The sequence below is a fragment of the Jaculus jaculus genome, chromosome 9, assembly GCF_020740685.1.
Source record: "Jaculus jaculus isolate mJacJac1 chromosome 9, mJacJac1.mat.Y.cur, whole genome shotgun sequence".
Lineage (NCBI taxonomy): Eukaryota > Metazoa > Chordata > Mammalia > Rodentia > Dipodidae > Jaculus > Jaculus jaculus.
In genome coordinates, this window is record NC_059110.1 from 112,832,387 (window position 1) to 112,848,982 (window position 16,596).

General features: G+C 44.3%; 1 protein-coding gene across 1 annotated transcript; it reads right to left on the reverse strand.

Moving 5' to 3' along the window:
• Positions 1-4,614: 4,614 nt before the first annotated feature.
• Krt12 (keratin 12) lies at positions 4,615-11,711 on the reverse strand. Its single transcript, XM_004655426.2, has 8 exons — positions 11,184-11,711; positions 10,677-10,759; positions 9,107-9,263; positions 7,716-7,877; positions 7,446-7,571; positions 7,121-7,341; positions 5,327-5,397; positions 4,615-4,712 (listed from the first exon to the last, which is right to left on the reverse strand). The coding sequence occupies exons 1-8, from the start codon at positions 11,709-11,711 to the stop codon at positions 4,615-4,617; spliced, it is 1,446 nt and encodes a 481-aa protein (XP_004655483.2).
• Positions 11,712-16,596: the final 4,885 nt, after the last annotated feature.

Consider the following 16,596-nt stretch of genomic DNA (forward strand, 5'->3'; position numbering starts at 1 on the left):
TACATTGTGTAAAAGTTTAAAAATATACAAAAGGAAAAAAAATTGGGCATTCTCTCTAAACCCATTGCTAGTCCCTGAGAAATGGCTGTAACAGTTCAGCATACATTGCACTTTCCAGATCCTTCTCTAGTTAATATGAACCACAAATGCACAGAAAAATAACATTTCAAGTTTGTAAAATTTATTTTTATTTATTATTTGAGAGTGACAGAGCGAGAGAGCGAGAGAGTGAGAGAGCGAGATGGGGGGGGGGGGAGCACCAGGGCCTCTAGCCACTGAAAATGAACTTCAGATGCATGTGCCATCTTGTGCATCTGGTTTACGTGGGTCCTGGGGAATCCAGTCTCAAAGTGGGCTTAGGCTTCCCAGGCAAGCGCTTAGCTGCTAAGTCATTTCTCTCCAGCCCAACTTTGTGAAATTTTAAACTTAAAAAAACTGTAAACAATATGCTTGTCTTTTGCTGCCTGATGCCTTACTTAGGTCTTTTCTTGAGTGACTTAAAGGCATTTCTACAGTTCACCGCTTGAATCCAGAGAGTCCTTTCGTGCCCGTGCCTGGACTGTGGTCTGGCAATCAAAGCTGAAGTCTCATAAGGTCTGAACGTTCCAGTTCCTCTGTGTTAACACATGCTAACATCGAATCACCAGTGGGGTGGTGCTAAGGGGTGAGGCCTTTGGAGGACAGAGCCCTGGTGAATGGGATTAGCCACCTTATACAAGGACAGAGACCCCAGAACATTGCCTTGCTCCTCCCGTCAGGCGAGCTGTTACGAGAAGACACTGTTTATGAACTTCGAAGTGAGTGTTCACCAGGTACCGCATCTGCCTGCAGAACTCTGAGAAAGAAATTCCCGTCATTTCTAGCCTGTGGTCCATGATATTTGTTACGCAGTCCCGACAGACAAGAGCAGATGCTGCGCTGAGGGCGCTGCTTGGCAGTGAGAACAGGGTGATGTGAATTGTAATAAAAAGTCTAAGGCTTCTTTTGCCAACTGAAGACTGTAGAATATTCTGGTAAAGATAGTATTAGGAAAGCATATTATTTGGGATTTGATACTGTTTCATGAAACCCCAGCCATTGGAACAACAGCAGGAAAATTTGTGAAAATATTCATTTATTTTGGCAGCCTCTCACCCATGCAATAGTATATCTTGTAGGTAGCTTACTCCACTCATATAAAAGCATAGACAATGTTTTCTCTCTCTCTCTCTCTCTCTCTCTCTCTGTCTCTTTTTGGTTTATTGAGGTAGGGTCTTACTCTAGCTCAGGCTGTCCTGGAACTCACTATGTAGTCTCAGGGTGGCCTCCAACTCATGTTCCTCATTTTAAAAATATTTTATTTACTTATTTGCAAGCATATTTGCAAGGAGAGAGAGAGAGAGAGAGAGAGAGAGATAGAGAGAGAGAGGGAATGAATGAATGAATGAATATGGGTGTGTCAGGGCCTCTAGCTGCTATAAATGAACTCCAGACTCAGGTGCCATTTTGAGCATCTGGCTATTACTTGGGTATTGGGGAATTGAACTTGGGTCATTAAGATTTACAGGCCAGTGCCTTAACCATTGAGCAATCTCTCTAATCCCCCTTGTTTTGATTAGTATATATCCACTGTACGAAGTGATGACTTAAAAGATTTTCTATTTTTGACATTTTTATACATGCATCTAATGGATTTTGATTGTAATCTTATCCTTGTCATTTACCCTCTCATATACCCTTCTCCTTCCTCCATTAACACCCTTGCTATTTCCCATTAATCCCAAAAGTGAATTTAAAAAATTATTGACAACTTCCATAAATATAAACAATATACTATGGTCAGTATCCTCTCACACCATCCTCCCTTTTCCCTCCCAAATCCCCCTCCACTGAATCCTTTCTTCTTTCCAGTTAGTCTGTCTTCTATTTTGATATCATTTTTCCCTCCTATTATGCAGGTCTGGTATAGGTAGCATCAGCCACTGTGAGGTCATGAATATCTAAGCCACTTGATTTCTTTAAAAAAAAAAAAACTATTTATTTATGAGAGAGAGAGAGAGAATGGGCATGCCAAGGCCTCTTGCTATTGCAAAGTTGCATGTGCCACTTTGTGCATCTGGCTTTGTGTGGATAACTGGGGAGTCAAACCTGAGCTGCTGGGCTTTGCAAGTAAATGCCTTTAGCTACGGAACCATCTCCCCCACCTGAAAAGTGATGTTTTCTTAACAGTATCTTTATTCAAGCATGTTATGCATTTTGACCAGATTCACTCCCCACTGAGCTCTCCTGTCCCTCCCTCTAAGGTGGTTCTGTGCTTGTCCTTGGAGGTCCTTCTCTGTCACTTCCACATGCATGTCAGCAGGTGAGGATCACTGAGACCACTGTGGAGGCCACACCAAGAAGGGATCAACGTATGGATGGCATTTGAAGCCATGGGATTAGATGAAATTCCCCAGGGAGCGTGTGTAGAAGGAAGATTAAGGGATGACTTCAAATCTAGAGGTCATGGAGAAAAGTCTGAGGAAAGGCTCCCAGTGGAAGTGGGGCCTCAGAGAGCCACATAAAAGGAAAATATTTCCAAAAGAAGGAAATGTTGACAAACCAAGATACCTAAGAAATGCCTGCTGGCCTCACGCTGGTTGAAATCCTTTGAGCCTTACACCATTCAAATGTAATCACAAGGAAGGCAGATGTTATCTAAAGCTGTGGCTACTTGTAGGCACTTTCAAGTACCATCGTGGTGACATCATGTCTTATCAGGGGCTCAGGACCTTGTTCAGGAACAGTCCTTGCTAACTCCTTTGAGTCTGAAAGGTTCGGTTCTCCCGCTGCATGCGCTGGGAGGGGACATAGACAGAGCTGAATGCGTAATGGAGTGAGATGAACAGAGAACTTAAAGCCACTGAAAATTGTTAAAGGGAGGGTGATTTTGGAGTGCTGCATGCTGAAGCAAGTTCACTTAGAAGCGGGATAATAAGCCGTGGAATTTCTCTGCCTCAACTTCTCCTCTTCCCTCTGCTCACTCTCTCGTCTCCCCCCTTGGTTTCTCTGATTCCAGACGGTGAGTCATAATGGGACGCAAACATTGAGAGCATCCCGGCTGGGAACACGCTGGATGTAGGACACCGGCCCAGCACCCTGAGGCCTTGGGTTTGGCTCCCAGCACCACCAAACAAACGAAAAGAGAAGACACGCTTCTCCCATCCTAAATGAGTACTTTCTCGGTGCCAACCCTTTCTTCGTTCCTGGCGTTTCGTTGTGTAGTGCCTCATTTAACCTTCACCACGCTCACCCCATGAAGCAGGTGACATCGCCGCCACCACTTCCACCCCGAGGAGCGGGTCGTGGAGGCAACTCCGCCGAAATTACTGGCTAATAACTAGCGGAGCCAGGGTTGGAATCCAGCCTGGCTGAGGAACCGGGGTTCTTCATTGTGAAATTCTACCCTTGTTTCCTTCGCAGGGTTATAAATGTGGCAACCTAGATCAAAGCACTGTGGCGTGTAGACTTTGGCTGTCTTCTGCCCAGCCCAGCACTTGACTTCTGTCACTGGCCCGGAGGTCTGACTCACTCTAACAGAAAGAAACTCCACCCTAGGCCCCCTGGCTGCCAGACAGGAGAAAGGAGGGCAACGTTGGTTCACAGCCTTGTGTCTATTACATGTATGTGCTCCATTTCGTGGCTCTCTCCTCTGCCTGGTTGATTTCTGAATACATCCTTTAAGTTGCCTCTCAAGAAGTCAGTCACTTCTGCCACGTGTCCTTGGAACTTCTGTAAGACCTCTCTTGCACTCCAGCAGATGTCCACCTCTGTCCTTAACTGTGAAGTCCCTCAAAGTAAGGGCCTGGTCTTATCACTGAGTCTCTAATCTGGCGTGCTGCAGGGGCATGCAAGCAAGTACTAGGGGGCTGGAGAGATGGTTCAGCGGTTAAGGCGCTTGTCTGCCAAGCCTAAGGACCCAGGCTTGATTTTCCCAGTACCCATGTAAGTCAGATGCACAAGGCACATGTGTCTGGAGTTCATTTACAGTGACTAGAGGTCCTGACACACCCACGCTCTCTCTCTCAAATAAATAAATATATAAAATATTAAGAAGAAAGTACTAGGACAACCGTAGACAATATAATTTTTCAGCAACCTTGACAGATTGATCCAACAGAAGTCATCTTTTAAAGTAATCTTAATCTCCAACCCCAACATCTTTGAGTGTTTATGTACTTTATTATCAATATTTCAAAAACTTCTGTCTATGCCCTTGACATTATTGGTGGAATCAAGGAGACACACTTCATATGATTGCCAGCAGTCTTTAATGGCAGTGAGCACTAGTAAGACAATACTACTTCATCAAAGGTCTGTGATTAAAACAAGGTCCCAGGTCACCCAAGGAAAGTCCACTAAAACACAAATCCAGATCCAGAAAATTGTAAATTTAACTCTCTGTAAAGATCAACATGGGACTGAACATTGTATTAGAAGGGCAGAAAGGACTCAGTGAGAATAGTGAGCCCAATCAGAGGCGACAGAGCAAAACAGAGTGAAATCATGCAGCATCTCACTGGGATAGCAGCCAGCAACCTAGCTGTTAATTTCTCATCCCCAAGGAACCAACCACGAGGCCGAATGGGTGAAATTTTACATTAATTCTTCAACTTCCTGAACTTTGGATGAGACCACCTCACCATTCACCACCTCCTGCACAATCGTCTTGATTTTTCGGGTTTTACTTGGGTCTGAAAATTAAAAAAAAAAAAAAAAAAAACAAGGAAAAAGAGGGCAAAGGTTAGTGAGTATCTCAACTATCAACCCAAAGTTTACTGTTGTTCAACTTAAGCTTTCGAGGAAGGTATTGATATCATTCATCAAATATAAGCCTTCAGAAATGACCTTTATATTTTAAACAAAATGTCTTTTATTCAATGAAAATTAAATGTATTACCGTGTGCACAAATGAAATATTTTCCCCTCCCTCCTACCCTTCTTTCCTTCTTCCCTCTCTTCCTCCCTCCCTTTCTCTCCCTAGAAGCCCAGGTTAACTCATTATCTTCCTGCTTCAGCTTTCCAGGTGCTTGAATGACAGGCATGTGTCACCACACACAGTGTATTTTTAGTATTTAAAAAAGTGATTGTGGTGCTCTTAGTACCTCTGTGCAGAATAAGATTTCCTCTCATCCTTGCCAAAGTTTGAGTGTACTATCCACTACTCATTTTGCTTTAAGAATATATAAATGATTTTCCTTGGCTCAGAATACAAGTATACTTTAGTTGTCATTACTCAATGATCAATGCAGTTTGATCACTAATAAATGTGATTCTGACTTATGTCCAGTGATTCTCATCAATGTACCTGAAGAGGAATCAACTGATGGTGCTGCAGACTTGGAGGCTGTCACGAATAAACTGTCATCGAAACCATCACTGTGAAGAAAACAAGAGACCACATCATGTGATGCTTGCTGGAAGGAGAACAAAATAATGAGAATTTCTTTTTAAATTTGAGCCAAAATTACGAAAAGCAACAAACTCCAGAGGCATCTGGCACTATGTGCATCTGGTTTGATGTGGGTACTGAGGAAATGAACGGAGGCCATCAGGCTTTGCAAGCTAGTTTCTTTAACTGCTGAGTCATCTTTCCAGCTCTCCAACTTCTCAATTGAATGATGTACCCTGAGAGTAATCAACTGGGTCTGTACACCTTTTATTTTTCCCCCAAATCCTACCTAAAATGGGTTTGGAAAGTGAAGCACTGTGGAAATAACTGTTTTTAAAAATATATTTTATTTATAGAGAAGGGGAGAGAGAGACAGAGAGAGAGAGAGAGAGAGAGAGAGAGAATGGGCATGCCAGGGCATCTAGCCATTGCAAATGAACTCCAGACACATGTGTCCTCTTGTGCATCTGGCTTATGTGGGTCCTGGAGAATCAAATCAGGATCCTTTGGCAGGTGAACGCCTTAACTGCTAAGCCATCTCTCCAGTCCCATACTTTTTTTTTTTTCGAGGTAAGGTCTTGCTCTAGCCCAAACTAACCTGGAATTCACTATGTAGTCTCAGGGTGGCCTCAAACTCATAGTGATCCTCTTACCTTTGCCTCCTGAGTGCTGGGATTAAAGGCATGTACCACCATGCCCAGCTCATTTTAAATGCTTATTTATTTGGAGAGAGAGAGGGAGAGAGAGAGAGAGAGAGAGAGAGAGAGAGAGAGAGAGAGAGAGAGAGAGAAAGAGAGAGTGAGAGAGAGAATGAATGAATGAATGCAAGCAAGGACTTCCTGCCACTGCAAACAAATTTCAGATGCATAGTCCACTCTGTGCATTGGACTTTTTATGTGGGTACTGGGGAATTGAACCTACGCCTTTAGATTTTGCAAGCAAGTGCCTAAACCGCTGAGCCATCTCTCCAGCCACCAGTCTGGAAATTAAATGGGAATTAGATTTTCCAGCTTTTATAGCCCTAAGTTCTCCTCCAGTCCAGACTGCTATGACTTTTAGAATGCTTGCTACCATAGGTCTAAGGTGGCTCAGATGGCCACAAATTAATGTGTCACCCTTTGCCTTCCATCTCTGGGCAGCTGTTCTATAACATGCTTGTGATGTGCTTCCGTCTGTGGAACCTTTGCTCATTGCCACATTTTACTAGTTATTATCACATATGATAATGGCCGAACACCTTTTGTATGGTACTTAATAAAATCCAAGTTCCTTTTCTTGTTTCCCTTCCTCCTTTTCCTTGAGGCATGGTATTGCTATGTAGCTCTAACTTTCCAAAAGCTGAGACTACAGGCCTGTGTCTGCGAAGATTTATGATTTTTCAGGGCTGGAGAGAGATGGCTCAGTGGTTAAAGTCACATGCTAGCAAAGCTTGATGTCCTAGGTTCAGTTTTCCCAGTTCCCATGTCTGGGCCAGATGCACAAAGTGGTACACGTGTCTGGAATTCATTTGCAGAAGCAGGAGGTCCTGGAGCGCCTGTACTCTCTCTCTCTTATAAATAAATAGAAATATGTTTTTGAAAAGATGTGTGATTTTTCTATCAGCTAAAGATCCACTTTCTCTCTTTCTCCTATTGCAGGACAGTAACATGGTAGACCGCACTGACTCGGTTTTCGGTCCCCGGGGTATTTGTAACCTTACTCCTGGCTCACCCTTGCATTTCCCCGTCCAGCAGACGGCGGTAGGTGTCGATCTCCAGCTCCAGGCGGGCCTTGGCGTCCAGCAGCCGCTGGTGGTCGGCGTTCTGGCGCTCGGCGTCGGCGCGGACCTGCTGCAGCTGCTCCTCCACGCTGCCAATGAGCTGCTGCACTTGGGACAGCTGCCCGCAGTAACCGCCCTCGGTTTCCGCCAGCGTGTCCTCCAGGGACTTTTTCTGCAACGGCGGGAAAGGACAATGAATGGCATCACGGAGGGCCGCCCCAGGGCCTGACGTCCTGGTGGACGACAGATGCAACTTTTCCTTTGGCGCTGGCCTACCATGGCGAGCTGGGCCTGGAGCTCGATCTCCAGGTTCTGCAGGGCGCGCCTCAGCTCGCTGACCTCGCTCTTGCTGGACTGCAGCTGCTCCGTGTTGACGCTGATCTCCTTCCTGAGCTCCCCGCTCTGCAACAGCCAAGAGCCCAGGGAAGGTGAGGGGTACTGGGGGAGGGGGGCGCAGGGCTTTCCATATATGTGCAGAAGTCTCTTCTGTTTTTTTATTTTTTTTTGTTTGTGTGTGTGTGTGTGTGTTGTGTGTGTGTATGTTACCTTTTCCAGGAACCAGGCTTCTGCGTCCTTCCGATTCTGCTCAGCCATGGCCTCATACTGTGACCTCATGTCGTTGAGGAGCCTGGTGAGGTCCACTCCGGGAGCAGCATCCATTTCTACGTTGATGTCACCTGGTCCACCTGCCTGGAAGCTTTGGAGCTCCTAATAAGACAGCAAGTGAGGGAGGAGGATGCAGGGGTTCACTGTGACTTTAGTGCACCCCAGATATAGTCAAATGCTCTACCACTGCGAAATACCCGGAAAATATTTTATTTATTTGAGAGAGAAAGAGAAAGCATGGGAATTCTGGGACCTCTGGCCCCTGCAAAGGAGCTCCAGATGGAAGTCCCATTTCGTGCATCCAGCTTTATATGGGTATCGGGGAATTGAACCCAGGCCTTCAGGCTTTGGAAACAAGTGCATTTAACCACCGAGCCATCTCCCAAGCCCCCTATGCACTTCTGTAATTCTCAGTCTCTTCCCCCACTGAAGTATTACAAGTTATGATTTTGACTGGCTTGGTTTGAAGGCAAAATACTAATACAATATAGTAAAAGCTCAAAATGTCCTTATTTCTTTTGATTTCAAAAGAACTGAAGATATTTTCACATATCCCTCAAGCTACCATTGGCTCTATGTTCTGCGTCTATAGTAGTTGACCCTTCTAGAACCTTCTCTGCCTTTTACAGAAAGGAAAGAGCTGGTGTACAGGTTACTGGAGAATTTCAGCTGCTGCTAATGAATCCAGGGCTGCAAACAATGTGGGGACTCACACACTGTTTTATGCCATAGTCATTGGAAATCCAGTAGAAGCATCTTTAGAAGCCTATTGCGAATGTTCATTTTGTCCACCAGCCCCTGATACACAGGGCAGCACATCAGAGTTCATGTGTGCATCTTCTACAGGTTACAACTCTTCTCAAACATGTATAGCTTTATCTATTTTCTGCAGACTTTGATTTCTAACTTTTGTAATCCTCCTTTTTTATTTTAAAAAGTCATTGAATCAAGATGACTAAAATTCTCATCATTATCTAATAATGACAATAAAATCAGAAAGTGCACCTAATTCATTAAACCTTCCCAAATTCCACCGTCTCCACCACCAGCAGAAGCCACACACAAAAACCAGCAATACCCCTCCCCCACACATAAAGATCCAGAACAAATGGTCATTTTTGATGCAGGTTTTGTAGCCCAGGGTAGCCTCAAACTCACAGAGATCCTCCCAAAGATAGGGATTTAAAGGTGTGAGTCACCACTCTCAGCTTACAAATGTTCTTTTTTTTTTTTTTTTTAAACAGAGATAATGTGTTCTCCATATTCTAACTGCAGGTTTGCAACTTGAAATGATGATTTTTGGGATCTGGCTGAAAAAAAAATCTACTGACCTCCTCATGGTTCTTCTTCATGTAGGCCAGGTCTTCCTTTAGACCTTCAATCTGCATCTCCAGGTCAGCTCTGGTCAGGGTCAGTTCATCCAGCACCCTTCGCAGGCCATTGATGTCGGCCTCCACTGTCTGACGCAGAGCCAACTCATTCTCATACCTGAAAATTGAATGCAAAACAGCTTATGGAATCAAGACAACCATTTGCATGAGTCCCCTGCCATCTTCAGGACTATGTCATGCACGAATCTGTGCAAGTGTTCAAAACACAGAGCCAGGTGTGGCGATGCACACCTGTGATCCCAGCACTTGGGAGGTAGAGGCAGGAGGGCCATGAGTTCAAGGTCATCCTCAGTTACACAGTGAGTTCCAGGCTAGCCTGGGATACATGAAATTCTGTCTCATAAAACCAAAGGAGGAAACAGAGTTTATTGTAGTGTATGATGCAGGTTTTGCTTTTGTGACTTTTTTCTTTATTGCTCAAATAGAAAGAAAAAGAATGATGTAAAAATGATAAAGTGATACTTAAAATTTTTTTTTTCTGAGGCAAGCCCAACAGATTACCTTTTAAAATGTGTGTGTGTGTGAGAGAGAGACAGAGACAGAGACAGAGAGAGAGAGAGAGAGAGGGAGAGAGAGAGAGAGAGAGAGAGAGAGAGAGAGAGAATTGGCATGCTGGGGGCCTCAGCCACTGGAATCAAACTGCAGACACGTGTGCCCTCTTTGCACATGTCCGACCTTGCGTGTATCTGGAGGAAACGGACCTGGAGAGTCAAACGTGAGTCCTTAGGCTTCACAAATAGGTGCCTTAACTGCTGATCTCTCCAGTCCAAGTGATACTTTTCTACGACCCTTGACCCCAGCGGCACTACGTCTTAGGGAGTGGACTCCCTTCTGGTCCCTGCTCTGCCTGTGAATAGTGTCAGCCCTTTCCACAGGCGGAGGTGCTAACAGCACCCTAAAAGCACCTGCAAATAAAATCATAGTTACTCTTTTTGGCTGCTTTAGTAGTTGTTTTTTTTTTTTTTAACCAAAAATAGTTTCAGGACCATCACTGCTGCAACTTCCTGTGTGGAAATCTTGTAGTATGAAAAATAAGTTAGTTTTTAAATCCCTTACGTCCAGAAGGGTGGGGTATGGGAAAGGAGATGGGCTAGAAAAGCAAATGCATGGCTCAGCTTTTGCCCAAATGTGTCATCACAAAAACAATGGTTGCAGTTAACCCCTTGGCAAAAAAAAAAAAAAAAAAAAAAAAAAAAAATTGCTAATTCATCTTGATACATTGAACATTCATGTTCACATTATTGGTACAACGATCATTACGAATGATGAGTCGTTACAAAATAAGGCGATCCATAGCCCCAGGTGGAAGCGACTTGTGACTTCAAGAGGTGTAACGTGAATTGGCTTGCCATGAAAATTACTTTTCAGGATGCACTGGGCGAATTGACTAAAGCCCTGAGCCACGTGTGCTTTGGCAGGTCTGTGATGCTTGCTGTCCACTGAGGCAGGACACAGAGAAGAGGGAATCATGGCAGGGCCAGGTCAGTTATCAGCCCTGGGTTTGACTCACTTCATCCTGAAGTCGTCGGCAGCCAGCCTCGCATTGTCGATCTGCAGGATGAGCTGGGCGTTTCCGATGCTGGCAGAAATGATCTGGAAAAATAAGAGGGGCCACACATGAAAGTGGAGCCTTCAAGTACCAGTCTGTAGCTTATAAATGTTGTTTTTGACATGAAGAACAAGTGGTGACCTTCAGGGCTGTAATAATAAAGGTTTTAGTCCAAGGTTTGTGGCTGTAGCCTCTGTTTGGTCCTCAGCACAAGAAAACAAAACCAACAATCAAACAAAAACCTCCAAGAGCTTAAGACAGCTTCATTTTCAAAGCAGATATATGTATAAAATAATGTCAAGGTACTAAGAAACATACATTTCTTTCAGGAAGACAGTGGAAATACTTTATGCAACATTCTCCAACTACAGTTTGATCGAAAAAAACCCTATGTTGTAGGTGATTGTGGCTGTAAAATGTGAAAAAGAAGACTGACTTCCGAAGCTCCTCCAGAAGTCACGTTCTTACCTTATTCCTGAGCTCTTCAATCACTGGGTAATATTTACTGTAGTCGCTCTGCGAGCCCGAGTCCACAGACCCAGTCCCTCGCGCTTCATACCAGTCCCGAATTTTGTTCTCTAGCTCCGCGTTCGCCTCTTCCAGAGCTCGGACCTTATCAAGGTAGGAAGCTAGTCGGTCGTTCAGATTTTTCATGGTTGCTTTCTCTGATCCTGACACGAGGCCCCCATCGCTGCCAGCGAGGAGACTCAGAGAGCCCCCTCCCGAGCCTGCCCCCAAGCCCATCCCCAGCCCTCCAAAGCCACCTCCCAGAGATCCTCCATAACCAGTGCCCAGCCCTGCCAAGGAAGATCCAGAGCCACCACCAAACATGGACGCAGTAGAAAAGCCTCCCCCATAGCCAGCCTTGAAGCCCAAAGCGCTCCCCAAATAGCCACTCCCAATGCTCGAGGCAGAGAAGCCCCGAGGACCCCCTGCCACCCCGTTCTGCGAGGACAGCCGCCGACACAGCCCAGAGGTGTGCGCTGGTAGTGACATGGCTGCCAGAGAAAGACAGAGAGCGAGCGAGCGAGCCACAGCCTGGAGAAGGTGGTGACAGTACCAGGACTCCAGACCGGTCACCCTTTTATAGACCACGAGGTGGGCGTTGCAGTTGAAAAGTTCATTCTGCTCATTACAAATAGGATGCCCACTCCTCATCCCATTTGACCAGCTCCGCAGGTCTGTGATTTATGTACAATGAAAATTCACTGATACGGAAATAATCAAATAATCATTTCCACTAGGTATTTGTCATAAAAAAAAAAGAAAAAGGATAAAGAAGGCTGGGTGGAGCAGTTAGGTTGTCATAAGGAATTTTTCTTTTCCAAATTGTTTCCTGGCCTATAGACCCAGTGCTGCCCCAGGGTCTCCTGCACAGGAGGAGAGCAGCTTATGGTTGCTGGGTGGCTGAGTTAATGAATCCTTCCTAAACTTTAAGCTTAAAGCTAGTCACTCGTCTTTCGTATTTCCCTTGGGAACCCAACTTGAACTGTCCAATCACAGTGTTGTGCAACATTCATGGAGGCAGTGGGGAAATGCCCTGGTGGAATGTGAGACGAAACCCACCTTCTGCTTAGTGTTAGCATTTGTCTTCAAGGAGTTAAAACACTTCTCATTAGGAAGTTGCATGGTACCTTTTTTTTTTTTTTTGCTAACAGAAAAGCAAATCTATTAAGTGTTGAAAAAGTTGTTTTGGATAAAAAAAATTCTAACTGTTTCCTGGCTTGTCCTTCACATAAGAGTGCAACTTTTGGGGGCTGGAGAGATAGCTAAGTGGTTAGAAGTGCTTGCTTGCAACGCTTGATGGCCTGGGTTTTATTCTCCAGTACCCACGTAAAGCCAGATGCACAAAGTGACACGTGTGTCTGGAGTTCATTTGTAGCGGCAAGAGGCCTGGTGTACCCATTCTCTCTCTCTCTCTTCCTCAAATAAATATTTTTTTTTTAAAAAAGAATGGGGGCCAGAGGGATGGCTTAGCAGTTAAGGCACTTGCCTGTGAAGCCTAAGCACCCAGATTCGACTCCCCAGAGCCCACATAAGCCAGATAAACAAGGTGATGCATGTGCACAAAGTGACACACGTATCTGGAGTTTCTTTGCAATGGCTGGAGGTCCTACCATGTCAATTTTCTTTCTCTGTCATAAAACAGTAATTAAAAAAAGAATGGAGCTTCTTGGTGAACCACGAAGCTGGGTTCTTGGCTTGCTGCTCTGTATGTTCCTTCTCTCAGGAGTTACTCCTCATGATTGCTCCCCAATAAATGTGTTGACTTGATAGGTGGGTTGTGTGTCACCTAATATTTTATTGCCATTATTAATAAGGAGAAAAGCACTGTGCAAATGAGGAAATGATTAAAAATCTAACTTTTAAGAAGCTAGTGAACTATTTCAGTTGACTGCTATGATGTAAAAGACATACATTTTGCAATATAGAATATAGTTTTTATTTTTTTCCAAGTTAAGGTCTTTCTGTAGCCCAGGCTGACCTGAAATTAACTATACAGTTTCAGGGTGGCCTAGTACTCAGGGTGATCCTCCTACCTCTGCCTCCTGAGTGCTGGGATTAAAGGTGTGTGTCATCAGGCCTGGCTAGTTTGTGTGTATGTGTGTGTGAAAACTTTTATGAGGTATGTTATAAAGAATTGCATCCAGTCTCATCTTTTTTTTTTTTTTTTTTTGAGGTAGGGTCTCGCTGTAGCTCAGGCTGACCTGGAATTCACTATGTAGTCTCAGGGTGGCCTCAAACCCTCAACAATCTTCCTACCTCTGCCTCCCTCCCGAGTTGGGATTAAAGGCATGCACCACCATGCCCAGCCCAGTCTCATCTTTTTAAAAATTAAAGGAGCCGGGCGTAGTGGCGCACGCCTTTAATCCCAGCACTCGAGAGGCAGAGGTAGGAGGATTACTGTGAGTTCGAGGCCACCCTGAGACTACATAGTGAATTCCAGGTCAGCCTGGACTAGAGTGTGACCTTACCTTGAAAAACAAACAAACAACAAACCTACAAAAATTAAATTTATTATAATACTTGCTTCTCTGATAATATTATTTGCCTTTGAAGTTGTTAATAGTTTATGCATGTGGCATGGAGGCAGGAATGTTCTGATGGGAAGCACATGAACTTGAAGAAGGCCTGCTTTGGGTCAGAATCATAGATACTTAGAAACCTATTAGTATAATTCTAGGGTAAGTGGATTTCTTTAGAAATTTAAATTATGAGCATTTTACTCATGATAGAGGAAGGGTTTGTCATTTTACATCTTTTCCTAGATATGATGTCCAAGTCTATAATTTTTTTCTTTGTAAAAATAAATAATACTATTGCTGGGCTCAATAATATAGCATTATTGGGGGCTGGAGAGATGGATTAGTGCTTAAGGCTGTTGCCTGTGAAGCCTAAGGACTCACGTTTGGTTCCCTAGTACCCACATAAACCAGATGTACAAGGTGGCACAGGCATCTGGAGTTCATTTGCAGTGGCTAGAGGCCCTGGTGTGTTCATTCTCACTCTCTCTTTCTCCCTCTCTGTCAAATAAGTAAAATATTTTTTAAAAAGTAAAAAGTAATATAGCACTTTCTCTCTCTCTTTTTCTGTCATGTCAAGAAGGTATCCTACGCCCGGGTTTTGCAGCTTGCAGCAGGTCTGCCTTCTTCCCTGGGACGCTTGCCTCCAGAGAATGCTTCTTTTGGCCTCCGTGGTCAGCACTCGCTTTACCATGGCAGAGTGCAGACTTGTGGCCTGGAGTCCTCCTTATCCATCATCTCCCCATCTGTGGTGGTTTGATTCAGGTGTCCCCCATAAACTTAGGTGATCTGAATGCTGGTTTTCCAGCTGATGGAGATTTAGGAATTAGCGCCTCCTGGAGGCAGTGTATTGTTGGAAGTGGGCTTTATGGGTATTATAGACACTGTTCCCTTGCCAGTGTTTGGCACACTCTCTTGTTGCTATTGTCCACCTTATGTTGCCCAGGGGTGTTGTCCACCCTCTGCTCATGCCATCGTTTTCCCCTGCCATTGTGGAGCTTCCCTTGAGCCTATAAGCCAAAATAAAGCTTCCCCCCCCTCCTACAAGCTGCTCTTGGGTGATTTCTGACAACAATGCGAACCTGACTACACCACCATCCAAATCTCCAGATATTCCAGCCTCTCTGATGGTGAGATTTTCAATCAAGGATAAAACTGAGCCATAGTTGAAACTGCCTCCTGGCAGTGCGGGGACAGATGCAGAGGAGTTACACTTGAGGTCTATGTCAAACTTCTATAAAGAAAACCCAGGATCAATTCTGGCAGATGAGAAGAATGTTTCGACTCCCCTCTCCCCATTTAAAATCACCTTTCCAAATGCCGAAAAGCTGAACCCATGATGAAATTCAACCACAACTTCCTTTTGCCTTATTACATCAGGAACGTGTGTGAGGATCATGTGTTTCTCTCAAGTTATTCATACCACAAAGCACTAGCAAGTAGTATTTCTATTCATACAGATATTTTAGGCAGGAGATTTGCAGAAATTATACATTCACTCTGACTGTGCGAAGGATCCAGCAATCATAGGCAGATTTAACTTGAGGAGAGTCCACAGCCTGTTTGCTTCAGTCCTTGAGAGCACGGAGACTTGTTAAGTGGGAAAGCCAGGGACTGCAGCCTCATACGGAGGCCTTTACCGAGGATGCCTCAAACCTACATTGCAAGCATTTTGACCAATGTCCATCCTCATTTGAGCTGTTACCATTTATGATGCACCTGCTATTTTCCACACTGGACGAAATGGGTCATAGGTCACAGACATTTTTATTCTTTTATACTTTTCATTACCAATTTCCATACATGTACATGATGTATTTTGATTGTAATTCTCTACCATTACCCTCTTTGTTTCATCTCCCATCTCCCTCCATGGAAGCTTTCCTTTTTCCAACTCATCTGCCTTCTATTTTGATGGCTTGTGTGTGTGTGTGTTCACACGCGCTCCTCCATTATCCGTAACGGAATGTTGATGGACTCAATATATTGTGCAGGTAGCAACAGCTGCTGTGAGGTCATGAATGTAATGGCCACTTTGTGTCCAGGAGACGACAACTTTCTAATGCACACCTTTCCATCGCCTAGCTTTTACATTCTTTCTGCCCTCTCTTCTGCGATATCCCCTGAACCTTGGATAAAGATGTCTCATTTAGAGCTGAGTATTCAACTGTCACCTATTCTCAGCATTTTTTAAAGTTTAAAAAATTTATTTTTTATTTATTTGAAAGAGAGAGAGAAAGAGAGAGAGGGGGGGGGGAGAGGGAGAAAATGGGTGTGCCGGAGCCTGAAGCCACTGCAAACAAACTCCAGATGCATAGGCCCCCTTGTGCAACTGGCTTACGTGGGTCCTGTCAAATCAAACTGGGTCCTTTGGCTTTGCAAGCAAAGGCCTTAACCGCTAAGCCATCTCTCCAGCCCCTATTCTTAGCATTTTTATGACTTTTGAGTTTTCTCAGTACTTACCACCATCTGCAAAATGAAGTTTCTCTGACCAAAGCTAAGAGCAGCACTAATCTATGGGCATAAACATCAATATTTAGAGGATAGTTTGATGGGTATGACATATCCATTCAGTAAAATAACTGTAGTAGCTTCCTTACTTAGGGACTATGTATGACCACTCTAGGCATAGGATTGTGACTAGGTTTTCAGTACTAAGGCCCATGGAGTGTGCCTCAAATGCAACCCGATTGCAAATGATTACCTCCATAACAGTCAAGACATTATTGCACCTATGAACACATCATGTCTATGTGGCCAATCACATAGCTCATAAGGTCCACTGTGGATTAAGACTATTGATGATTTTTCTCCCCTCTCCCCCACAGTTTGTATAGCACTTTCCAGAACTATGTATA